This window comes from Dromaius novaehollandiae, chromosome 12 (assembly GCF_036370855.1).
Source record: "Dromaius novaehollandiae isolate bDroNov1 chromosome 12, bDroNov1.hap1, whole genome shotgun sequence".
Taxonomy (NCBI): Eukaryota; Metazoa; Chordata; class Aves; order Casuariiformes; family Dromaiidae; genus Dromaius; species Dromaius novaehollandiae.
Window position 1 is genome coordinate 13599518 of NC_088109.1, and position 26344 is coordinate 13625861.

General features: G+C 43.2%; 1 protein-coding gene across 2 annotated transcripts in view; it reads left to right on the forward strand.

Annotated features, from left to right (window-relative positions):
* The window catches only part of CHCHD6 (coiled-coil-helix-coiled-coil-helix domain containing 6), a 116256-nt gene that overhangs the window by 63782 nt on the left and 26130 nt on the right, over positions 1–26344 (forward strand). For both annotated transcript variants that reach the window (XM_026093144.2, XM_026093145.2), the window contains one exon: positions 14559–14694. In XM_026093144.2, the coding sequence (XP_025948929.2) occupies positions 14559–14694 (136 nt within the window). The remainder of the gene's footprint in view (positions 1–14558; positions 14695–26344) is intronic.

The following is a 26344-nucleotide window of genomic DNA, read 5'->3' on the forward strand; positions in this document are numbered from 1 at the left end:
TAGTTGATGATTTTTTTCTTTTAAGGTTCAGAAAATGTGTTACAGGGTCTCTGAGGTCCTTTCCCCTTTTCTCTGAGTCCTTAACATCTGCCAATCCCTGGCTTCTGGCGTTATTGTGCAGGTGCAGTCTTTTCCTATGTGGAGGCTGTATAAACATGAGCCATTAGAAATGGGCAGGTTCCTTAGGCTGCCCTCCTTAGAGCCCAAACAGACACCTGGCCTAACATGAATTTTACTGTGAAAAGATGTTTCTCAAGGCTATGGTGAGCCTTGAGAAGAGACAAGCTGTGCGAGGCTAGTGAAACTGAGGGAGAAAGAGAACTTTGTACTCTCCATTTCTTTAGGATAGAAATTGTCAGGAATAACCAGTATTGCGGTGAGCTGTGTGTGAGAATGTGCAATTTAGGATTGATAATGCTCTTTGATAATGGCATGTGCTGGGAAAATCATTGTTTTTCCTTGTCAGTGTGCAGTGCCTGCATCCCTTATAGTAATGTGCCATGATCCTTTTCAGGGTTGTTGCCTTAGTGTGCAAGACGCACTCGAAGCGTACGCATCTCAAGCAAGGGTCACGATGTGTCTGGGGCAGATGGAGGGAGACTTTCTTTTCATGTTGGCTTTCACGCTTACTCGGTAGGACTTGAAGTTTGCATGTTATGAGAACCTCTTATTAGGCTTTGTATATTCAAGACTTGCTACTGCCTGTTTATGGTAATAAATTACAAGATGCTGTGAATTTGATGGAAAGAATAGTTTGTTCATGTTGTTTTGCACTTTCATATTAGACAGACAAGCACAGTAAGTGCTAAGCTAGGTAAGACTAATTTATACAGATCTAGTAACTTGGACGAGAAGAGCAAAGTGAAACGCAATCAAAATAATGTGGATTGGATTTCGTAGCCAATCTACGAGCGAAGCGCAGGTCTGCCTGCTCTCAGGAGCACACTGGGAGTGCCGGACTACAACTGCTCCTCTATCAGCAGGAAATCAGGAGGGGCATTTTCTCCACCTGAAGATGAGAGTGCACCTCCTTTCCAGCATGTCTCTTTCCCCGTTCATACCATCCCTGTTTCACTGTGAACTCTCAGACCTGCCTCTGTCACCTCATGAGACTAATCAACCCTGTGTGTGGTGTCATCTACTGTGCATCAGTGTAGCTGATAGAGGAAGAGGGGGACTTGAGTTGGGGCTGTTTCCGCAGCAAGTACACTGTTTGTCAGAGACCATGTTGCAGCAAAGATAAGAAATATCTGAAACAAAACCCAGTATTTTCTTGGCATTTATTGACTTCCTTAATTCTTTTATCAAAACATACAGCTCTGCACAACTGGTTAAGTGTTGTATGGGCCATTTCCTCTCCTTAGTGATTATATAGCGTTTCAGGGCTTGAAAATATTGTATGGGCTTTCTACCAGTGACCCTTCACAGCATGCCCGTGAGGTAGGCAGGTAAACCTTTCTATCTCCATTTGTATAGAAACAGAAGTGAAGTGCTTAGTGCTGAGCTTCATATTAAATCACTGACACGGGCATTAGCTCTTGGCTTCTACTTAAAGGCAGGATGCTAGGCTCGATGCTTGCGCGGCCTGGCTTGCGTGACGGACTTTGTTCCTAATCCCTTCACCTGAACCCAGCCTGCTCCCGTCTCTGCATTCCTCCTACCGCAGTGTGTCGTTCCTCTTCGTGCTGGGCTCTGTCCAACCTGTTCCCTTCTCCCAGGAAGGAGATTCTAGCAACAAGAAACCGCCGAGCAGAGCTTTCAGCACCTTGAGCTACTTGCCCTTGTTGCTTACATGCTGTTGTGAATTGGACCATAGCCATGGACATACTGTCTCTCTGATTTTATTATAATTGGTGCATTATTATTTTCCTCCTTTGTTAACCAACAGAATTAAAGTCTGGGGACCTAGAACTCTTTTCTTCGTCCTTCCCTGTTTAGCAAACCGTGCACATCAGTAACCACCCACAAAAGAAGCAGCGTGTAAATAAAAAGCCAGTGCTCTCCGCCCTTCACTTCGTTCCACATCCTTTTCTCAGTGTTCAGAGAGCCATGACTCAGACTGGGTTTAGAGAAGACAACTTGCTAATCCTCTCCCCGCTACAGAGAATAAAATGGCATTTCATTCCAAGCTCTATTAATGCGCTCGCTCCGGGGATAAAGCAGCACTCCCAAAAGGCAGTGGCCAAATTTTTTTCTGTTGCGTTGTCTTTGTCTTCTTTTGAGTGTTACATTTAGATTAGCTTCTGAGGATTAAATGTTCTTACAGTCCCTGAATCTGTTAAGGGGAAGGGAAAAAAACCATCAGTAAAGAGGTTATGGCTTAGTGCAGGCACTCTTGATTTATCCTCAAAATGCTGGTTTTCTTTTAATTTGATTTATTTTCTTTTGTGAAGGTGGTCTTATCTTATTTTTATTTTATTTTTGTAGCTGTTAAATTTAGGCACAAGAATCGGCATGGGTGGGGGCAGGCATCTGACTCTTTAAAAGGTAAAGCTAAGAGTGAGGTGAGGGGATTAGGAAGCTGTTAAAAGATAAAATTGTTTTGAAGCTGAATTTCCCTCTGAGATCTCCTTATAGTTTGCCAAACCCTCTTTGACGCTGCTTACCGAAGGCCTTGTTGCCTTGCGCGTTGCGCCGAGAGGCCTGCGAGTGCTTTGCGCTGTTATCGAGGAGCACATAAAGAATGTCTCTATCTTATCCTGATAGAGATCAGCCTTGAATCCATGGCAGCTCTCCAGTGGAGAAACTGCCAAAGAGATTTACTCCATATGGGACTTAGTATCTAAGAGTTCCATTTAATGGTCCTAAGATCTTTAAACTTAATGGGCATCAGTATTTAAGGTGATTATGTTAGAGAAACTGGCAAGGAGTAAGTATCCTCCTGGGCTGGAGGTGGAACAGAGAACCAAACTGCCTCGCTGCGGCCAGGGGGTGGAAAGTTCATGGATGGACTGTCTGCGGGGAATAGGGCATTTATGGCTCACTTTCGATACTCATGGCTATGAAGATCTTATGAAATTGCACAAAATTTGATGGGGTTGGTGGCCCCCAATTAAAATGGCAGAGGTAGCCAGAACATAGAGGAATTTCCCCCCCCCCCCCCATTTTATTTTACTTACTTGATTGTGTTGTAGATCTGGAAAGTTTATAAGACAGTTATGTGGTAATACTTGAATTTATTAATCTTGAAATCTATTGCAAGGCCCCAGCTATTTCGATTCTGAGTGCTGTGGCTGGGAGTCAAGCTCTGAAATAGATATTATGTGGACAGTGGGGAAGCCCAAGGAGGAGAAGAGTGGAGACGTAGTTTTCAAATAAAATTGCTTTGGGATTTCTCCTATTATTAGATTAGAGAGATGATTAATTCAGTGTTGAAATTAAGAGCCTCCGCAATAGGGATTTGAGAGTTTTCGGGCATAAAAGACTACTACTGCTTGGAGCTCATCCGCAGCCTTATCTCGGCATAGCACTTTTGTGCCCTGCAATGCTGATACCTTCACAAGAGAAGGGTTTGGCTCCATCCCAGTCCTGTCTTCCCTCAGCGCTTGGTTTGCGTTAGTTGTTCCCATTCCAGTCTGCAGTGAGTCTGCTCCATGTAATCTTCAAATAAAGGGATTAGTTATTAGTCAACGCTTTGCTGTTCCTTATGGTTATAACGTTGGTCTGTAGTAGGAAACTGCCGAAACAGACTATAAGGTATGAGTCTCCCCAAAGTTTTTTCAAAAGTGGGTAAAAGAGTAGATGGGTCCGTTTTTAAACATTTTCTAATTCAGGGAGGCCCATCGTTAAGCAACTATTTCCGCCGGTGCATTGATTTCCAATCACTGTGCGTTTCCCTGCCGCTTTAGCGATATGGTGCGTGGTAATGAAAAGTCAAATATGTGGAATGGAGTTGTGTAAATGTTCCAATTAGCTCAGGTTATCCTTTTTGGACTAATTTTTAACTCTTGAAGACTGATCAGCTAGCACACTTTATCCAAGCTGTCCTATCTTTCTGAAGTTCAGTTCCTGGGGTTTACTAAGATGTTGTTTCTAAATAAAAGACTTTCTTTTTGTCTGGTTAGTAAATGATGTTCTAATCTAATGTTCACAATATCATCTTTCCTCCCATGCATGAGGAGGGATAATCAATAAAGCGGTCCAATGTACCTAGATTGCAGTTTTGTTAGAACTGAAAAACTGGCATAATATGTTAATATATATTTTCAAAATTGCAAAAACCTTTCTTCAAAGGTGCATTGATGGAACTTGGGAGTCTGTAAAATTAAGAGCTGAACAGCAAAGCCTGGAGTAGCAGAGCAAGAGGTGCCAGAGACTCCATGTAGTCTATTAGGGATGTTTCTATTGCTATTGATTTTTGCATGGAAAGCGCTTGTATTCTGTAGTAATGTTGCCATTATAAAGCTCTTAGATCAGGGTTTGTTGGCAGGCCACATCTAGATTGTTTTCAAAAGCATGGATATTCGTGCAGCTGATGCAACAAAACTCAAACATATTTTGCGTGTCGGAGTACGTGAAATACTTTGGCTCAAAGCTTCATCACAGAGAATGCAGTGAAAACAGAAGCGGACCCCTGCCCTTAGTGTGGGGACTACGTATTCCCCCGTGCACTGTGGTGGAAGCAAGATTTATTTGTCCAGGTTTTGAAGTATTTTATTGTGCGTTTAGATGTAATGACAGGTCCATGGCAAAGTCAGGAACTTCTTGTGCCTTTGCTCCCTCCCTCCCCTTGGCTTCAGTTGGGGAAGGTATCCTGAATATTAATTACTGACCTAACTCAGCTCTCTCCTGCTGCGTATTTGTGCCTCTGTCTTGCTGCATGTGTGTTGTATAGCGTGCTGGTGGTAGTGGCATGGGGCTGATTTGTAAGGGATTGAGGCTAAAGTTCTCTGGGGAAGCTTTCCAAAAAGAGTGGTGAATTAAAGATGTCAGAAGCAATAATGCCTGAGAAACCACTTGTTACCAGTGAATTAATGACTTGTTTGCTAATTAGCAGCCTACGGCAAAGTTGAGGTAACACTCTTTACAATCTGGTCATTAATTCAGTAACAACTGATTTCAAGGGCAATGTTGCTATTTTGAACAGTAATTGTATTCCTGATTATGGATCATATGCTCTGTGCAAAATGTCTGCACTTTTGAGTCACAGTTTGCACTCGGAGCGATGGAGGGACGATAGGAGCGACCAAAGGCAAGTAGCAATGGTGGAAATTTGAGGAAAGGCATAATTTGTTCTGTAGGTCAGAACTTCTGCACCCCAGTACATTCCCTCTCCATCTGCTGGGGAAAGGACGCTGTGGCCGGCCAGCTGTGCCCACCCTCCAGCCTGGCGAGCTCCCTCCCCAGTGGGGCTGGTGCTGCTGGGTGCTCATGGCTGATGAGAGACCGAGTCCTTCCCTTCCCTTCCCTCATAAACAGAGAGAGAAGTCATCTCTACCATCTCTTCGGGCTTTGACTCTCCCCCACCTACTTTTCTTTTCTTTGATGTGATTTTGATAGTTCACGAAATCGCTCTGATAAAATATGGCTGTGCGAGTCAGTAAACTGTCTATAGTATTTGATTTAAGGCTGTGGGGTGCCACCAGCTTTAGAGTCTCAAGATAGGTGATGCTCAGTCTGATGTTAGAGGACCTTGCTGGGGCTGGCCCTTCCTTCCTGTCCTTTTGTTCTCCTTGCTAGTCCTGGCAGCGTTTCTGGCCTGCTCGTCGGGGACATCTGCCTGCCACGCCAAGCGGAGTCATGCCTGATTTGGCACAGAAGTGACATGTGGAAGGCAGGAGCGCTCCACCTGAGAGGACTGTGCTGGGGTGAATATTGTTGCTTTGGAGACAGCTTCTCAGCACTGCGCTGGTGGGCCTGACCGTGACCACTGCTAGCCGCGGAGTGGGGCAGCCTGGAGTAGGCACTGGTTTTGTTAACTCGCCGGAGATGTTTCACATGCTGCTCTCTCTGAGCTGTAAATCAGTCTGTCTAAATTATTTTCTATAGGGATTTTTTGGACTCTGTGAGCACTTCTTGAGATGATGACGTTTAATTAAAATAACAAAAAAACCCTCCCCCAAATCCTTAAAAACAAAAAAAAAAAATTAAAGGCTTTCTGTTTCTTCTTTGGAAGCAGCATTATCCATGTTCTGGTGGGGGATGAGTAGCTCTTAATGGGGCTCTTGCCGAGTCAGTGCTTGGCAAATTACACGGCGCGGTAAAAGGGGGCACTGTGGTTTTGAAGATCAGAATGCGTGCACAGAAGCAAGGGGATCTTGTAGTAAGAGGAATATTTACCTTCATATCCCACCAGAACTTCAATGACAGCAGCTTCATTCTGCCTTCAAAATTTTTCTCTGCATCTTTAGCAGGATGAGCCACTCTGTCAGTGAGGAATATATTGATGGATTTCTCTCTCTCTTTTTTTTTTTTTTTTTTTTTTTGGTCTATCATTGATGCCCCTTTTGTGTAGTCTGATGTAAAGAGTATAACTGTAGGAACCTAGTATAGTGCTTTGTGGCATTTTGGGAAAATAATTGCTATTTAAATTAGTGGTCAAGGCTTTCTTTTAGAAAGAACGCTTTGCTAGCGCTCTGACATCATTACAAGATCTTCTCCCATAGGAAAAATGTACTGAACCTGTCTGTCTCTCATGTCTTGTAGCTATATTAAATCAGCATATCAGATCTTCAGTTATTTTCTTTACAATATTTTTTTTTTCAATATACTAAAAAACCCCATACGTTCAGCATTCTTCCCGTGCGCAGTTCCCTGGCTGACCCCCAGACATTACAGCACTGACTGTCGCAGCCTGTGTATTCTTAGGGCCAGTAATGCATGCATTCAGTAAGCTGCATGCTTTCCCTTCCTGAGCTAAGTTCTTAATCAGTTTTTAGATGATATTTTTTTTTATCTTAAGAAAGAAAATCCCTATTTGGGTCACTCGTTGGGCTGTGTGTTGTTTTCAGATTCAGTTATTGCTTGCTATATTGCTTTTCTGCCTTGTGGGAGCTGAGCCAACTTCCTTTTCTGATTCAGAGGACTCCTTCCAGCAACAAGATTCTGACTCATTCCTGCTTGGCTTCCAGAGACCGTTTTGCTGCTAACTTTAGGCTCTTCATCTTCGCTAGTCAACTTTTAGGAGCTTGGCATCTTTGGAAAGAATGGTGCACGGCTTTTCGGGCAGGAGATCCAGTTCTGTTAACTTCTATATCTTTTGGCAGGTCATGGAAGAGGCTGTAGTTTTCCTTTCCTCTTCCAAACTGGCAGAATTCCTCTTAACTCGATATTCTGCCGTCATAATCAGTAAAGAATTTACATCCAAATGTACATTGGAATTATCTACTTGTGGGAAAAAGTCATTATTCTGAACCACTTGCCATCTGCCGTGCAGAATGCCAATAGATATGATTAGTAACTGGGTTTGCAGGTTCAGTGGGACAGAGACCATGCCATCTTATATGGTTTTGTGCAGTATTGTGCGTATTGCCCCCTTCCTCCCCTCTCACCCCCCCCCCCCCAAAAAAAAAAGTGTCCTAAGCCTTAGGGATGATAAGGAAGCCAGTTAAATTTGGTTGAGACTACATCAGGCAAAGGCCAACGAGGAGACATAATATTAAGTCTTTCAGGGTGACCTGTTGGTTACATGGGGAATGATTGCCTGTGTCTTGGGTTAGAACAAGTAAAAGGGCAGGGGTTTGTGTGGTATTGTCGGAGCAGATCAGCTAGAAAGCTCGAGTGTGCTTTGAGCAGGTCACGCGCAATCTTTGCATCAATTTCATCACTGAAATGGGGAGAATATTGACTTCCAGAGGTTTTCCAAATTAAATGTTGTTAATGCTATATAAAACTGCCAAATATTAGTTTTATTCCACTTCCGTCCACATGTTTTAGAAGAGTTTTGGTTATTTCACGAAGAAGATGTGGTTGGGTTAGGCTGTTTTCACTGAATGTGCTGTGGTGGCAGAACAGGTTGCTGACACTATTGAGATTTGGACATTTGCGTTAACTTTTGTGCTCAGTGATAGGATCTAATTATTTATATAGAAAATTTCAGAACAGCTTCTGTGTGTCTGATTGCAAGGAAAGGAGGTATCTGTACTGGAAAGGACGGGGGTGAACTGAGTGCACAAATCGTAGCGGGCAATTGTGCAGCAGCTTCAACATGCCGTCAGAATGGGTGTGGAGGTTGGGAAGTACGCGAGTGATAAATTTTATAGGATCGCAGAGTCACCCAGAAACTCACAGTACTTTATAAATACGCGTTCATTAGGCATTTATATAGACAAGGTAGTGAAAAAGGCAATCAGGTGGCCTATTCCTGAAATGCGGCTGTCTAGGGAAAGGGGCGCGGGGGAAATATTGCAGCTGTGCAGCAGTGTGCTGCAGGCAGATGATGTGATGAGGCATACGGGAAAGATTTAGAAAGACAGGAATACAGCTACTACAATACAGCTGCAGCTGAAATTTGGAGGTAATGTCCCCATTCTCATGAAAATTGTTACAAGCTTTCACCTTTCCTTTTAATCCATCTCCTCTTATTTTATGCAATGTATTACTACTCCTAGCTTTGTATTCGGTCCAGATCAGTGACAAAGCCTGATGAGCGGTATTTTGAATACATGAGGCTGATCAGAAATATTTCCTTCCTGATCATATCAGTTTATCCTGATGAGGCATGCAGTTTGTTTACGCTGTGCTAGGTTATGTAGTGTAAATATTACCGAATTTTTAGTAGATGCTTGGATATCTCTTAGGTTCCTTCCATTTCTCTTGCCAAGCAGCTGCAAAATTACTCTTTCCTCTTCCATTCAAGCCACGTTACTGAGCTGACCCGCAGGGTCAGGGAATCCCATCGGCTGTAGTGGGGCCACAGTGTTTGCGTTGTGACGGTGCGGCATCCTGTAGCCCATGCTGGAAGTTAGCTTTCCTGGCTGCTTGTTCTGTGGTGATGAGTTTGTTATATGTGAATGAAATGCTTCAATTGTGTTGAATTTTCTGCTGTAAATGTCAAGGATGCAATAATGAGAGAGGATGGAGCCTTTCTATGTGCTGTGCATTGCATCCGTCTGGAGTTATTTTTCTGACATGTTAAAGAGAAGCCATCAGTGAGAGCCAACTGCTACCCAAGGGAGAATGCAGTTTTACAGGTCAGCTAACCACTTATTGGTTTTTATATATGCACAGTACAACACAGTAGCACACTGCATTTGCGTGACTGAAACATGACTGAACTTCATCTGAAATGCACATAATATAGCCTGGTTATACAAACACGCTAACTAGCTGTATGACAGGTCTCCGATTCTTTCCTGATGCACAGAAACCACTGCTGGGTGCCCTAGGCTTTGCTCACGGTGTTATCAGCACACCTCGTTGCTGACCTGCCACTCTCCAGGCTCCCGAAGGTGGTTACAGTGGTGACCAGCATGGCGTAGATAAACCTAGGTTTGCTCAAGCTAGCTCAGACACGGGTGGCAATCCAGTCATGCAGCGGAGAGTAGTTAATCCACTTGCTGGTGGATTTTGCAGCCTGCAGAGAATTTCAAGGAACCTCCAGGGTTTAGGTTGCTGCCTGTAGCTATGTACTAGAGCTAGCTACTGCAAAGTTGGCTTATACGAGGGATCTTGCATGTCTTTTGCTTTTCACTCTCCTAGTATGTGTGCCTGAATGTCTAAGTTTAGATACCTGCAGTCTGTATCTTGAGTTTTTTCTGAGCCTGAATGGTTTCCCAGAGTAAAAGGTAAAAACAAGATCTTGCTTTTAACTCCATCTGGGATCACTGTTCTACCTGCTAAAGCCACGTGGCAGTGGTGGTACTCACCATAGTTATGGGTATTTTTGCACTAGTCTGAAGAGCTGCCAAGCCCTAAAGCATTAAAGCTGTATCTACACTTGACTAACCTAATTTTTCAGCTGGGTGGAAGAAGTAGCAAATACATACACATCTTCTTGTTCTCCTTTACTTTCCAGTCCCGAGTCTATACTTTTCCTTCCGAAGAGGGAAGCTGCCAGCAACAACAAGCGCTTAGTAGCCGCTGTTGTGCTATGTTTGAAACTTTATGCCTATAGGGTGTGTATCCTAATGATATTGCCTTAACCAGTTCTTGCAGTAAGTGTGTGTCTGTTTGAAAGCTGTGTTGCTCCTTGATTAATTGCTGCATGTTTAGACCAGCGCTCTTCTGCTAACCCAGAACTTACGATGGAAATTCTTGAAGAACCTTGCTTTAACCTCCCAGATGCTCAGCACTTCTTCATAGGGTTTATATCCACGTAGAAATGAATTTACCAAGACAAATGAATGCAGTTATTGACCAGAGCAGCTGTTACCTGCCACTATTGAACAGCTAGGAGAGGGTTAAGAAAAAAACCTCTTGTGAGCCACTAGATTGGCCCTGACTAAGATGAATGTCTAATTCACTCCCAGCGTCCTTACCGCTGCCAGTAATAAAAAGCTTGCTTCACATATTCACCCCACTGCAGACGTTTCTCTTAAATTAAATATCAAGAGGACATATAATAGCACGATTCCACGCCAAGCCAATATTATCAGATTGATGTCAGCAGTGATAATAGAAGAAGGATAAGTTGATGAGATTTCATTTATTAAATAAAGTAAAGGGAATACGCAGTGATAGAGAGGATTTGGTAACTCTTGGTGTGTCAAAATGCAGCAAGATCCCGCTCGTTCTGCGCTTACCTCGAGGGATGGCAGGGAGAAGGATGTCCTTTGTTTCATTTTAAGAAAACCTCTCCCTTCTTTTCCAGACAAAGACCTGATTTAGATGGCTCAGTGGGAGGGGGAGAGGAAGGTCTGAAATCATGGATTTCGTGTGTACGTAGCCTTCCTTCGCATTGGGCAGCAGGGAAGCAAAGGTCTGTTTCGCCAGTATGATAAGGGAGATGCTGCTAAGGGTTTTTTTTTTCCTAGTATCATCCTTTCCTCTTTCCCACCTGTCATATTTTCCCTTTTCCACTTCCTTTAAACAGAGGAGAGCACGTATTATTGGTTTCATCTTTCATATTCTGTTTGTCCTGCATTTATTTCTGAGGTGTTGTCAGAGCTCATCTCCTGTGCCTCCCTGTCTGTGGATGGGATCCTCGTTCCCCCCCCCCCCCATCCCAGCCCTTCTCACTTGCCTTTTTCCTAGCTCCTGCAAGCGAGCTGCTTGCACCTGTTTTGATAATAGTGGTATGAATCGTAACACGTTCTATTTTAAACAGAGACTAATTGCCTACCCTTTTCTGGAGGTAGTATGCTATTCTTAAAGCAGTGACCTGTTTTATAAGAATAGTCTGTATTCTAACTTCATCCCTACTCCATCATATTCCTTCCCCCTTAAGAAATAATAAACTTCAAAAAAAAAAAAAAAAAGAAAAAAAAAAAAAAAAGACATGTTTACCAAGAGCAGTGTAGTGGAGGGTCCAGAAGATGGGCTTTTATATGGGGTAGTTATTGTCAGTAGCCTTGAGCTGGGCTTAGGTTGAAGGGAGGTAGCTGACAAAGGTCTGCCTCCTCTGGAAGTTAGCCTGCCATTGCTCTCCAGAGATGTTAGACACTCTGCTGGACTCTACCAGGTTTTTCATATTTAATTCCTTTTCCTTTCAGATGTGAAGGAGTAAAGCAAGACAATTGGAAGGTGCGTCTGGTGTATAGGGCTGTAGTTCCCACTTATATGCAAATGTTGCAACCTGAAGTTAAAAAACACTTAGTGTAAACAGCAGAGTGACATCCCCTTGAAAGAGCTAGGACAAGAGTAGCGCTTGCTGTGCTGGGAGGAGAGCTCCTCAGGCATTTGTTCACCAAAGCAGTTCAAATACCCTTTTTCAGGCCAGATGGCCACGAGAATTAGTCTGCTGGACGTGGGTGACTTGTATACTCCGTAACTCTGCAGGATATGCTTCCTTACCGTGAGCTTGCATTTGCTTCTAGACTTAGTTTCATGGATCACGCTGCATGGTGGGGCACAGTGACGGTTATCTCCTGAGCTACGCTAGCTTCCAGCACTGAAGTGAAATGTCATTCTCAGTAGGATTTAACTGGTTTTGTTGAATTTCCAGTTCACTTGTGAAGGCATTCATAAATTGGCTTTCGTGATTTCTGCTGATAATTGCCATAACTGACTTTGCATTACATTGATTAGTTTCTCTAAATCTGTTTTGAGAAGCTGGTGCTATTGATGCATAAATGGAGTTAGAGATTTTATTTTGAAGAAACAGCAACTTACTGATGCAAGGAGAGTATTTTTGTTACGATTCTGGGTACCTGGCATTCAGTTATCCAATAAATCATCTGTGTTGTGGGAAGAGATTTTAGGTACTCACTGTGCAATGGATGCTGTCTCATACTGGTTGGTCTCTTGCCTCTGGTAGGCTTTAGGCAGCCACAGGCACTCTGCGGCTCCTTGCTCACCGCTGCTTGGCTTTTAAATAGCCCTCTGCTCTGTGGGCTGAGGATCAAGGTGTCTGCTAAATAAGGAGACTGTCTAAGCCCTCAGATAAGTCCTAGCTTTATATTTACTCTAGGCAATGAAGACTGGTGCTGTAGGAGGTACAGTGAAGGAACAGACAAAAAAGGCTTAATTGGTTTTGTTGGCATGGAGAGCTATGGGAATCTTGAACGTGCTTCTAAATATTTCAGAGATGTTTGTATGATATTGTTCAGTTCAGATGAATATAGACCATTTTGTGACATACTGTACCTTTTTCCCCTCCTGGTGCTCTGCATGAAAATTGCAAAATGCCCTTCAGTTTAATGTGGCTGGGTTAAAAAACCTAATTTAAAAAGTCTTAACTTTTTCAATGAATTGAGGGATTTGGTGGTATTTCCTGACCTGGTATTGTTTGGTATCGTTTCCACTGTCTCACTGATTTGATTAGAGTGATATTAAAGTTAGTGACAGAGCAAAATGCCAACATTATGAGTTTCTGAAGCTCTCTATGAGTTCTTTTCTATTTCAAAATTTGAAGATTTTTTTAAAATATGGATTTTTTTTTAGAGGCTTTTATGATGATATTCTATTGAGCATACAAAATTACAAATGCACACTAGTCTCCAGGGACCTCATATGGAATATATATTTCTCCTAAAGGCTGTAAGATTAGAAAGGGGCTGGAAAAAGTCTGTGTGATATTGTTGGTGTTTTCTGATCCAAACACTGGCGTTTTATAGGGTGGCTGTTGTGATCTTAATATTAAATTCTTAGTCTGGCCACATATGCTGGCGGTGTAACTGAGGGCTGAAGAAGTCTCATTTGGAGTTTGTCTCAACCAAACTGTTTTGAGGAAGCAACCAGGTTGCTGATACGCAAAGGACAGAATAGTTTTTCCTCTTTCCTCCTTTTCCCTTGCCTTCCTGAGCACCCTACAAAAATGAGCATGGTTTGGAAACTCATGTCTGAGCTCTCCAAAACCTTTTAGAAGATCTTGCCTTAAGATCTTAATGTTCCTAGAAACCTGTTTGTTTTACCTGATGGAAAGAAACCTGCCCCAGAAGTCGGTCAGGTTTCCTCCTGTCTGACTGTGAAGCACCATTGCTGACTGGGCAGCTGCTGTTACTGTGGCAATAAGCGTATCATCGCTTGGCATCCGTGCCTGCCTGTAGCGTCAAGCGCTTTGGAAAGAAGAGGTGGGTCTGAGGTTTGGGCACCGATCTGTAACCATACAGGGGCAGAATACGCAAGGAATTAAATGGATTTTTGCTTTGGGAGGCTGCATCTGAGAACTGCTATACCTAAGCATATGTTCACTGTCCTCATGTAAAATGTACCATGGCAATAGTGCTGCTAATTCCTGCAATTTGGGTCTGCGTGTCTGCGCAGCTGATGACGCTATCGTTAGTGTGTTAGTGCTGTTGTTGCTGGCAGCGCTTTGCAACGACCTTCCCCTTTATTGGTACTGTTGCTGATGATGTGCCATATGTACACATGCACATTACAGTATATGTAGAAACATCTCTAATTGTTCTTGGGTAGCTGTTAATGCCACTTATGGGCTATGAGTACTAATTACTTCGGAAATGCAAAGAAACAGATATCTGGTCTTCCTATTATTCCTCGCTTTTCCTAGTCACTAGGAGGACTGCAGTGTTTCCAGCCATGTTGGATTTTTTGAAGTGCTTAAATAGATGAGAATTCAATAGATTGAGGTGGCTCATTCAACAAGCCCATTCAGTCCCTTGTCAGACTGTTACAGATCTTCTGCAGGCCCAGCCAGGATTCCCGAGTTCTGCCAAAGATTTCCAATGTGACTTGGGAAAATCATTGAACCTCTTGGAATTGATTTTCCTAACTGTAGAGGAGAGATGATGTTTTATCTAAGGATAAAACACAGCCTTCCTCCTCCCCCAACCTAGAAAGAGCATGCTCTTTTTGTCTGCGAAGTACTCTGGATTTTTCAGCTGCAAGACACTGTTGGCCATTTTGACCCTCTTTGAGTGCTGCTCCCCCTGGCTTCTTTATTTTCTAGGACTAGGTGATTCCAAGGCAAAATTAGGTTTTTTTTTGCCACTAGTAAAGTGGTAATAAGTAGGTGAGAACTTGTCTTCATGCCTCTTCTGTTCTTGTTTGCTCTGCAGGAGGAGGAGCACTGATCCTGTCTGTGCAAGGCTGCAGTCAGAAATTCTGAAGTGCTACCAAGAAAACAAACACGAAGTGCTCAAATGCTCGGAGCTGGCGAAAGAGTACCAGCGCTGCGTTAGTGCGGCTCAGAAGGTAAACAAAAACTTGTTTTGCACGGTGTTTTCTTACGAGAAGTATCTCCAAGCGCTATGATCTCTATTGGTCAAATTGCAATGTTCATAGAAAGCAGATTTTGCTCAGAATCCGCTTTTTTACTTTCTCATTTCCCACTCGCACTGTGGTATGTCCCAACATCTCTTCTATCAGCAGGTGCTGTTGTGCTGAGCTGGCACCAGAACAGTAGTATTGGCACTCCTAGGTTTCAAAGTCAGTCGCAATGTTTTTCCCAAGTTTTACCATCCTGCAAACTGTAGGCAAATTCATTTTTGCCGATGTCAGCAGTATTTTGAATGGACTCTGAACATCCTTGCTCCCATTGTGGGACCTCGCAATTGGAAGGCGTGCTTTCTTTCGTTACTGCGTGAGGAAAGCTGCTTTCGGAGATGCAGAGCCTTAGTAGCTTCTGTTAATGCCTTAGGACTGTGGCTGCTCAGCACCTTGGAAGAGTATTAGGCCATTTAAACAAGTAAAAAGAAGAAAGGAAAAATGCAGTGTTTAGATGTTATGACTAGGATGGTCTTAGGGAAAGTGTTGGGAAGACACAAGCCACTGTTTGCAATGTCCAGAGCATAAAGGATGCTGGTCCTTGAATGAGAATTCGTTTGGTCAGATGTCCCTCAAGGACAGACTCTTTTTCTGAGAAATTCTTCAAAGGATGCTGAGGCTGTAGTAGGGTGGATTTGGGGAAGGGGATGGAGCCTTCTGGGAATAGAAGACTGAGACTCCCCTCATGGGATTACTCACGTGAAAGGGGGGGAAGGTGGAGCTTCCACAGAAGCAGTCTTTCTCTGTCGCATTAGCATTGTGAGGGAAAGCTGTATGCCTAATTTAAGTATAACATGAAACAAGCTGCCAGCCGGCTCCCAGAAGAAGCCCGACAGAAGGAGATGGGAAAATTGTCAGGATATATTAGACCAAATGTTGTTGCTAGTCCTAGTGGAATTTTTTTCCTTCCTGTTTACAAAGAAGGTCTTTGTATGTCTGCAAATCAGCAAGGTTAAAGCTGCCAGGGAAAGGGCTTTTCTCTGATATCTTTAAAGTCCCCAGCTCCCAAAACGTGTGGTTTCTTTTTCTTTCTCAGCTTTAAAGGAAAGTGGTGCCTGTGCTGCCGCTGCACAATCCATGCCCTCTGCTGCTGTGTGCAGAGCACCGGCGCATCTACTGCCAGCCTCCCTTACCTGGTGCTGCCTCCTTGCCTCCTGTAAATCAGGCTTGTAGCCTTTTCAGTGGAGTATATCTTTAGCAAATGCATTTACCAATACATCTTTATTGCATGCAGTGCGGGCGGAATGTGATTACCAAAGAAGACAGATTGCATTAAACTTCAGCATATTTGCAAGCTGCGGCTCCAACCCGCCTGAGAAAGGGGCTGGGAAGCTGCCAGCCCTGAGCCCCAGCTCAACGCTATTAAAGAGTAAATTGGAAGCTGAATGACTGGTAACAGCAGAGGGCAGTGAAAGATCCTATTAACTTGGAGCTTTCTTGGTTTTGTGTGGTGGGGTGTTTTTTTAGTATATTTTCTTTATAAGGCAAAAACAGGGGGTGCTCTTGGTTCCCAGAGTATCCAGTGAACTTGGGAAATATTTTTCCCGCTGTTTTAGAAACTTCCTGGAAGGATCAGTGCATAGGACATTAATTTGCTGTGGATGATGGCAAAGTGACAGAAAATCTCCTTGCTGTGTTTTAAGAAGGGGCAAGAGAGGCTAGGAAATGGGTAACTGAGTCTCGCATCTAGATACAGGCATTAAAGGATTCTGCAAGAACAGATACGAATACAACTTATAGGTAAGCCAGTACGGGTTCTGCGGCTTCCGTTATTCAAGGACAACTCCAGCCCTGATGATTTGCCTCGCTGCTCTCACTGAGTACTGTGACTCCTGAGATGCAGGTAGCAATCGAGCTATTGTTTTTTCACGAAGGACTTTAAATCTCCCTCCTCGCTTCCCCTTTTAAACTGTTATTGTTCTTTAAGCTTAAATTAGCATCTTCTACCAAATGGCTTTCAGTCTCAGGCATTCCTCATTCAGGAAGTTCAGATTGGAGGAATTTGGAAAAGAGGGGACAGAATCTTTTTTCTTTTTTCTTTTTTCTTTTTTTTCTTTTTAAACAGAATTTGTTTTTCGGGACTGGAGGATGTTGTAATCAAAGCTGGATGTGTGACTTCAGCTCCCTTGCATGCCGGTGACTTGTTCTGCTTTTCACTAAAGATTTTATAAGGCTTGGTGAATATTCTTTAATGAAGCATCTGGTTCTCTGCGAGTTTCTTTTGATGGCTGGTAAAAATGTCTCCAGGGTGCAGTACACATTTAGACTCAGAGAAAGAAAGCTCTAGATTTCTAGAATGAAAATTACAGCGTACAGTGGATGACTACAATTCCTTGCATCTTCCCCCTTGCTGTGTTGGTTTGAGACCGTTCCTTTGGGCACGCATTTCCCTTTGCCTTCTGCTCTGCACATCTCTGCGCCAGGAGGTTGGATGCATCCTCAGTTACTGCTGCCCCACAGACAAATTTAAAAATTCGTGCCATGATTACTTGATATATTTATTTTCTGCTCTCATTTCCTGTGCAGGCCCTCTTACTGGAAAAAGTTACTTTGTTGTAGTGCCCACGTGACCGATGTTGCCTGTTTTGTATGTTTTCTGGTCATTGGGGCTTTTTTTGTAGTCAAGGGAGAGAAACAGGCACCATGGGAGCACATCTGATCCTAAAGCAGTCATCTAGGGCATGTCTAGACTGCAAGCTCCAAAGTTAATGCCTATATTGTGGACGTTTATAGAGTTATGGGAGCTGGTCCTGTTCTGATTGCCGGCGCTGTAGCCGGTGTGCTCTCCACTTGCCTTGTCTAACTCGCTAACTTTCCCGTTTATGCCGTGCTGAATGTTAAGTTGCGGCTGTGCCGTCATCGGCTCGCTGCAGCGGCACCGGCCTGCTCGGGCTCCGTGGTGCTCGCTGCCTCCTGAGTTCGGCTTATGTTGGAGTCCGCTGGCTGTGTGTCACCGTAATGTCTCCTGTTTAATTTAGGAGTGTTTTATCTTTTCTGGTGGTCTGTTTTCATGGCTCTGCAGAACTTCAGCTACGGCATAAAAATCACTGGTTTTAAATCTAATAAAAGCCGGGATAATGGGACAGCTGTGGGAGGGGCAGTTCCCATTGTGTCTCTTCAAATTGCCTGTAGTTTATTGACCGCAAGTTTCACCAAGAGCTACTGCTGCCGTCAGATAATGAGAATTGAAAATTGCTGCTGCTGTTTCCCCACGGTTTTATCTCGTGCCAATGAGAAGAGGGTGTGGAAGAAAAAGGAAAGTGGGCAGTGGAAATGTGGGTAATTTCTTACTTTGAGTCCAGATGGAAGGGAAAAACAAATGAAATTTTTTTGGTTTAAATTCTGTTACTGAGCAGTTTTCCTCCCCCTGCAAATGTGCGCTGACATACAGGCTTTTTAGAACATTTGTGTGACCCCGCTGCATCCTTTACTTCCTATTCACACCCGCAGGCAAGTCTGAATTTCCCTGGAGTTTTATTTGGTTAATTTGTTACGTAATCAGTGGTTATACAAAGGGATCTCTGACCAGCTGCCACTTGAAAAATGTGGCCCCTGGTGACCATGTAGTAATGTGATTTGAGAATTTGAACAGTACCTTCTGGCACGTGTGTGCAGAAGGATGTGTCCTAGCGAAGAGCATGTATCCCTGCTTTCCAAACTGCTCTCTTAGTGTGTCTTTAGACACCTGTCGCTCATGGAGGGACCGAGCTGAAGTTTTAGCACTCTAGCTCCTGGCCAAACCAAGGTATAAAGAGCTGCATACAGAGACACATGTATTCCCTTGTCAATGGGAGGTGTATACACTGAGCTGGGAGACATTCATCATGCTGCAGTCTTTCTCCCTATTCTACATCCAATTTCTCATAAGTCTGCTAGATGTACTGTTGCTAGACAAATGTAAACCTGCTTCTATTAAGGCTTTAGGGCTTGTCTACATAGGGAAATTGTAATGCAATAAAATGGAGAGTGAGTTTGTTGTGCTGCAACTTCTCTGTATATGGATGTTCTCAGTAATGGAAGTGCAGGGAAAATTCACGCTCTCATTTGCCATGATTCGCTGTGCTATGCAAACAAGCCCTTGCAAAACGCTCTGATCTGACTAGATTCCAGCAGAGGTAGGCTTTTAAAGTAGCCTTGAGCATACGGCATTCTCCTTTACCCTTGACTGTAATAAAAGGTAATGTGATCAATCTGCTGTTTCTAATTTTCCAAGTCATCCTCGTGAAAGCTCCTGTTTAACAAACTCTGCCTGAAGTTTGTTTTTAATTTGTGGGTGGTTACCTGGATTATTGTTACTGAGAAGATGCAGCAGATATGGTCACGCAGTGTCCCATCCTCATCGCGTGGCTTCACTCGAGTGTCTTGGCGCCTGCTGGGAGCTGTTGTTTCTGCAGCCCGAATCTCTCTCTCCTTAATAGAGTCGGCTTCAGGATGCATTGGATGCCACGGGCTGCACTGCAGCTATCTCCAATCATCAGGTAGTATTAAGTTCTCTTTATAAAGCTGTTTCCATTTTGATAGATTGCAAAATGCTTTGTATAGGTTTTGAGGTATATAGGTTTTGAGTTAAAGATTAGTGGCCAGCGTGCAGAACACATGACTGGGTGAAAAAGACTTTGGCCAGATATAGTGAGGAGAGTATCTGAGCTTGAGAAATGCCAGGATATTTTTCTTTTTCTGAGATTCTGCAGAGGTAGATCTTAGCTGTTGAAGTCTCATAGAGAAGATATAAATATATCACACAGTATGCTGCTTGAAATACAGTTTATCTGACTTGGAAGGCTTTAGGGTTGTTTGAGCTTTCTGAAATTCAACTTTGTGGTTTCAGATAAATCTGTGTATTTTGTGTCTGGAGTAGGATGCTCTGTCGCGTGGCTACGTGCCCTACCTTTCGTCTGTCTGTCCCTGTTCAAAGCAAATATATCTATAAAGTGTTTTTCTTGCTTTCTCTGTAAAGTCAGTTCTGTCTTTTAATCTTCCTTTCTTCCAACCTTTATTTGTGCAAACGCCATGGTGATAACACTATCGGAGGAGTTTATGACTCAATAAATGGCCCCCACAAGGGAATCGGTGGAGAGGCCGCAAGCTGCAGGCAGCTGCTGTTTATTTAGTCATAAACGCAGAGGAGAGCAGCGTTGGATTAACTGTACCCAAGCATTCCCCTGACCTGTTATTTGCAAAGGTGAAAATGATCCACATTTTGCTTCTAATTATAAAGGTTGGAAACAGTTATTATTTTGATTTCAAAGCAGCATTTCTTGATTCTGGTGGGTCTTTCGTGCATATTCAAAAATGTTTCATATCCCCAAGAGTTCGTCAGGGGATAAACCAAAAATATAGAGCTGCTGAAAGGATGTAAACCGCCATCTTAATATATGAGGCATGTCCCAGAGTAAAATGCTGGCCTACTTAAAATGGAAATGGCTGCTGCATCCCCCCTGTATTTATGAAGCTGAAGGTGTAAGTTCTTTATTTGCTCTGTATCACAACAGTTCACAAAGCCCTGACGTTCCCCAAAGCCTGACGTATCGTCAGCACTTACTAACCCACGTGAACAACTACCTTTCTCTATCTGCTGTTTGCAGTCCACCCATTACGTAAAGCTGAAATACGGCATCTTCTGGAATTTGTCTTTTTCAAAGAAAACGAGAGCATAAATAAGCTTGAAACTTTTCTGCACAGTTGGCTCTCCTTCGAGGCTCCTCTTCCATGCCCCACATCTCCTAGTCTGAAAGGAGGACTTGATGACCCCATTTTTCTTCTCCAAAACAGTCTACCTCATGCATCTATTTTTGAATTTCTGTCTTTGTGTGGGTGTTTTGTTTTTGTTTTTGTTTTTTTTGACATTGTTTCAGTGAGGCAGAATTACCTTTGGGTTTAATTTCTCTCTGAATGGTTCTGATCTCAGGTATACTGGCAGGTAAAATTAATCTAAATATGCATAAATACACACAGATCATCTTGAAGCCAACTTCGTTAAAAGAGGAAAAAAAAGTCAAGACACTGTTACAGTCCCTGAATGTGAACTCTTTGGTATTTGGCCACATTTAAAATGTGGTCTGTGCTACAGGTCTCTTTGATTTGAAAGCTGGTTTACCTGAACCAGTATAAAAACAGTCTGAAAATTTTCTATAATAAAAATACTATAAGAGCTAGCCAGTCAGGATTAGAAGTCCTAGCATTTGACTTTGTGTGTGATGTGGTCTTTGAGTGGGTGAATCTGAAAAGCGTCAACTGAAGCTGAGTGTTGTAATTGCAGGCACAGTAAGGCCAAGCACTATCCGGAAAGGACTGCCTTTCTGTCATGTGCAGCTATCAGGATTTTCTTTTTCCTTAAATTAGTGGGCATATCCATGGAGCTATTGTATCTAACAGGATTCCCTTAATTCTATGTTCTCTATATGATGTGATGGTCAGTGTTTTTCTGAGAACAGTAGCCTGTATTTGATAGTTGCTTGGGAGTGAGAGTGTGTTGTGATATATCATGCCGTTTTAATACCAAATTTTTTTTTTCACAAAAGATTTGTAGCACTGTGTTGGCAAGCTGGAAGTGGAAATTCTTACTCAGATTAATTCTGGGAGACTGATGACCAAGCAGTCTTGGACAGAAGGAAGTTGATTTCCAATTTTTAAACTATGTGTTTTGCTGCTGAATTTAGATTGAAACAGATCCACAAAAATTGCTGTCGATAGCAACTGCTGGCTAGAAGCACAAGGTCAGTGGTTAAGTGCCTTCACACTTCCAAGATGTTCCGGAATAGCCCTGGCTTTCATAACTTTAGCGCTAATGTTAGATCCATTCTCTGACAACTTAGCTGTAACTTGGAAAATTATATCTGTGATGCCTAAGTCCTCATGGCAAACTGGGGAAAGAAGATTTGTGACGTTTGTTGCTGGTTGTAGTCTGCACAGGGTGGTTTCCTGCTACACACAGTTTTCAGGTTTCACACACCATCCATCAGCTGGCTTTTTTAGCAGGTCTTGAGGCTGGATGGCTTGAGGAGTAATAGTAGGATTTAATGTCTTCCCCAGTGAGTCGAATCTGCCTGTGTAGATAGCATATAGAGGAGTGGTTCTGGTGGCATTGGTCCTGATCCAGTGGGAGAGTTGCTACCAAGCAAACAAGACCATTATAACTAGCCTTTTTTTGCAGTGCCAAAGAGAACTTGAGAAGTTGATGGACAACAGGATAAGCCCTCCTATGGGCTCGGGAAGTTAATCCCTTTCTCGGTCAGAGCTATGTGGTGTTGAAGGTGAAGGCCTGGGGAAGCTGTCCTCATGCTGCTTGGTTATCCTTGCTCTCCCCACACAGACTTTGTCCAAGACCATGGAGAATTCGTCTTTCACAAAATCTAGACTTTATGAGGAGACTTCTTTCTGCCTGGTGCCTGCATTAATTACTTATGTTTTTCACCGCTTCATGACACTGTCTTGCTGTCTAACACTCCTCCTTCCCTGGAGAGATTTCCTAGTATATTTGAAAATCTTCCTAAGCAATTTAGTACTATCAGTCCTAGCTGGACCTTCTCAAGCCATTTTAAGTAACTTTTCTGCACTTTAGTGCTCCAAAATAGGACCAAGATGTGTTGAAGTCAGTGTGTCACAGTGATTTGAATGTAGTGCTAGAATCAGCTCTGCTACTGATGCTTTGATCTGCTGGCAAGAAACTGGATCTTTTGGTTGTAACATCTTTGTGGGATGTTAAAGGTCTTTGTGGGGGCCTTTAAGAGTTGTTGAAGGGCTCTTTGAGACCTCTGAACTTGCAGAATGTGTCCACAAAAATGCCACATACTGGAATTAGAATTTTGTTACCTTTGCAATGAGGGAAGCGGTTACTGAAGGCTTGAGTTAGATTGGTGTTGCAGCATCATGTGTATCGTGTTGCTTCTAAAGTTGGAGAAGCTCATAGCTCTACTGCGTTAAGCCCGAGTGTGTGTCCAGAAATGCAGACAAAATTATTTTGACAATGTGTTCGCTCTTTGTCCCTGCTGAATGCCGATTTGTCCTGTATAAATGGATTTCAGGTTCAGCCAACCTCCAGCTCTGAATTAGTTTAATAAGGTATCGTAGGTAGGGTTTAAAGGTCATTTTGAGAGCAGCTGGCTCCCTGCATATATTAGGGGGAATGATTTTAAAAATAATGCTATTGGAAAGCTGTTGATTTAACTTTTCAAATATCTGTACTCTGTGAAATCTCTGTTCTTCTGCCTCTGTCCTTCAAGCTCTCTGCTTGCCCTCTGCCTGCTTATCTTTCTGTCATTTCCGATTACCTCCACCCATCTGCCTGTGCATTTTATTCCACTCAGTTTATCAGTCCACGTTTGCTGCCTGCAAGGATGGGGTTTATTTTCCTGAGCAGATCATGTGTTGGGTTACTCCACTGAGCTGTGTGGAAAAAAGATAAGGGTTACTTGGTTCGGTCTATCAGTAGAGCAGTATTACATTGTTCTTTTATTGGGGACTGGGGGCTCTGAGCAACATCCAGTGCGTCTGCAGCCTTTTTGTTTGCTTGCAGATACCAAGTTCCCATCTCAGAATGAAGTTAAAGCTCATGAAAGGAGATTGAGAGTGTGTTTTTCTTTTCTTTTTTTTTTTTTTTTAAACTCTGAAACAGATTAAAGAGTGCACAGTGATCGTTCCAGCTTCCTCTGTGGAGTGTATGCTTCAATCCTGACCTGATGTGAATGCTTCTCACGGAAAAAGAGAATCCTTTTCTCCATTTACTTGATGTTTGGATTCTCCTCTAAGTTTGCCAGCAAGGGCGAAGGTGGTTCTAAGCGTTCTGGTGATCCTTGTGTTGTGGACGCTGTCTTAGAAACTGGAGGGAGCACCCACTCATCCAGGTCACACAAGCCTTTGGCAGGAGGCAGCGTCCTTCTGCTGGATTTGAGCTAGTACTTCCCACTACAGTTACTTGCACCATGTGTATGGGTTCCTGGACCTTTGATTTGCCTTTCCAATAGTCTGAAGCTTGGCTAACAAGGTTATATTCTTAGGAAACTGGACATTTGAACTTAAAAATTAGATAACTGAAGCTTAAAAATAAGTAAGGTGATAGCAGCTGAAACATTTTTTCCCCCTTTCATTCAGATCAGACTGCTGTAAAGTTTTTACATGTTGTTTATTCTGTGTATTCTCCTGTTCAGAACTGTGCACTGTCCCAACTCAGCTATCTGACTGAGCTATTACGTTTCTGACTAGGAGACACCTTTCCTCTTTAGTTATTTGGTTAACGGGACTTTCTGTTCTGAGGTTTTTCTGTGTAATGGACTCTTGATTGTCTTGGAAATAGGTAAGTGATACTGGGCTGAACTGGTTTGTGGATTCTGATCCCTGCTTATTATGGGATAAGACAAGCAGTGCCTGCTGCATGGTGGGTCCCTGCACTGCAGCTGGCTGAAAGAGGCTCTGCTGTGGGTTCGCTGATAGGACTGTGAGCCTTTAGGTCAAGGACTGAAACTGTGGTTCGCAAAGTGATTATCTGGGTGCTTCAGAATTGGAGGGAGGCTCAGAAGAGAAGTCTGAGTAAACACACCTTCATGGTGTAAGCTTCAGGAAGAGCTACTTAATCTTATGCCAATATGCGCCTTTAAAAAAAAAAATTCTAAATATTAAGGAAGTGAAGTTTTATCTTCTAGCTGGGAAGCAGGGCAAGTAATATACTCTGTTTCATTTATGGACTTGATAACTTTTTATGAAAGAAGTTCTTTCACAGACCAGGAGAATTTGTCATTGTAGAAAGATTTAAGATTATCATGTGGAGGGAGACTTGCTGATATCTGCCAAGGGATTGGAAAGGAGACTGAATCACTGTTTGTCCCATCTTGATGCCATCTGAATCCCATGTTTCAGCATGTTTGCTGGTTTCTTTTCATGGAGGAAGAAGGGAGAAAGTGGATACTTCCTCTGAAGCACTGGTCACAGATAAACACAATATATAGGCGAGCTGTGTGGGTGTTTCCAGTTGTTCTGCGGTCCCTCTGGCAGCCAGCTGCGGTGCCTTCTCATAGGCTCAGCTGTAGACCAACTACTGAGTTTGAAAGTAAGCAATTCCCCCGGCCGTACTAGCAGGAACTGTTGAGAACTTTGGTCTTCAGTAGTGTTAAAGGTGGCCTGCTTCTTAGAATTATCGTCATTTAACAAGCTCCGTAATATTTCTGGGCCCTAGGATGTTGTCGGTGCCTTTCATCATTGTTGTATTTGGTCTTTTAGTACCAACCCTTAGTGTGCTCAGGAGGATCCTGAGGCTCAAAGTGTCCTGAAGTCTTGTAGAAATAGATAACCATTGAAAAATAGATTGGACACAGTGATTCTGGTGATCTTCCCAGCTGTATGTACCTTGAGCTGAAGCGATGAAGGCCCTGTGGTAGGGCTGAGGTGCACTAGAGGAGTTTTTGTGGGGAGCTTGCCCTGTGCCACCTTATTGTTCTGCAAAAGCCGAGCTTGAAGCATGTGTACAGACTCCAAATTGACCTGCCTGGAGCAGAAGCACACAGGATTTGTTTGCTGAGGGTAGATGGGGTATTATATTTCCCTTAAGTTCCACTTTTTCCAGTCTTTACAAAAAAATCTGAAGCACTTGGGGCTCCACTCTGTTCAGGAAGAATAAGTGCTTTGGAAGCTGTTAAATGAGAATCTCCTATTGTTCCAACTTGTTCTGATGTGGGCTGTGCGTACACACAAAACTATGGCATGGACTTGAGACAGAGTGCTCTCCAGGTGCTTGTTGAATGCAGTATCAAACATAAGCAATGGAGAGATGAACAAGGGAGATTCCAGACTGTGCAAGACAGTTCCTAGTGCCTTCTTGTTTTGCTGAGCTTTGACATTTGCTGCAATAGAGCCCCATAAAATCTAGGAAGGTCTTTCCAATCATGTAGTTGTATTAGCAGGTTTTGTGCACTGATGGATTAAAGCCAGACTGTGTTGAGTAAATGTGGATAAATAATAAAAGGTGAGATTGTGTGCAGTGATCCCAGGTCTCCTTCACCCAGCTGCCTCCATCAGTCTGTTTGCAGGGAACCTTTGCACAGGTGAACGGCTTTGCTTGAGAGAACAAGCTATGCACTATTTTCTGACATACTCAAAGGTGGCTGACACAAAGCTAAGGGAGAGCTTCTCTCTCAGGGACTGAAATGTCAACAGAGTTGTCGTACTGCCTTATAGGACCCTGACTTCCTTCTGTATAAAAACCGAACAGATGTTGGAAGGTCAGGAGCTTTGTCACATACAGAGCAGCCTCTGGAGAGCAGGGCAGAGCCTGCTCAAGTGTCATGGGTAACATTGGTCTGGGTTTAATATGCCTGCACGTGTTCTGAATGTATATCTTCTTGTTCTGTTCCTCCCCCACTGCTGACCATGTCTGGATTTTTATCCCAAGTAAGGAAATGGGGCTTACGTAACCATGTTGGGTGTCTCTGTGAATCTAGTTTCTGTCCCACTCTCAGCCTGCTCTGAAGCTTCTGGCTAGTTGCAGTGATGTTCCTCAGAAGGCACAAAGGCTCTGAAGTAATAAGTTTCTGTATGTCTTGCAAAAGCAGGCAATTAGGTAGAGGAGAGGAACCTCAGCAGTGCTCTT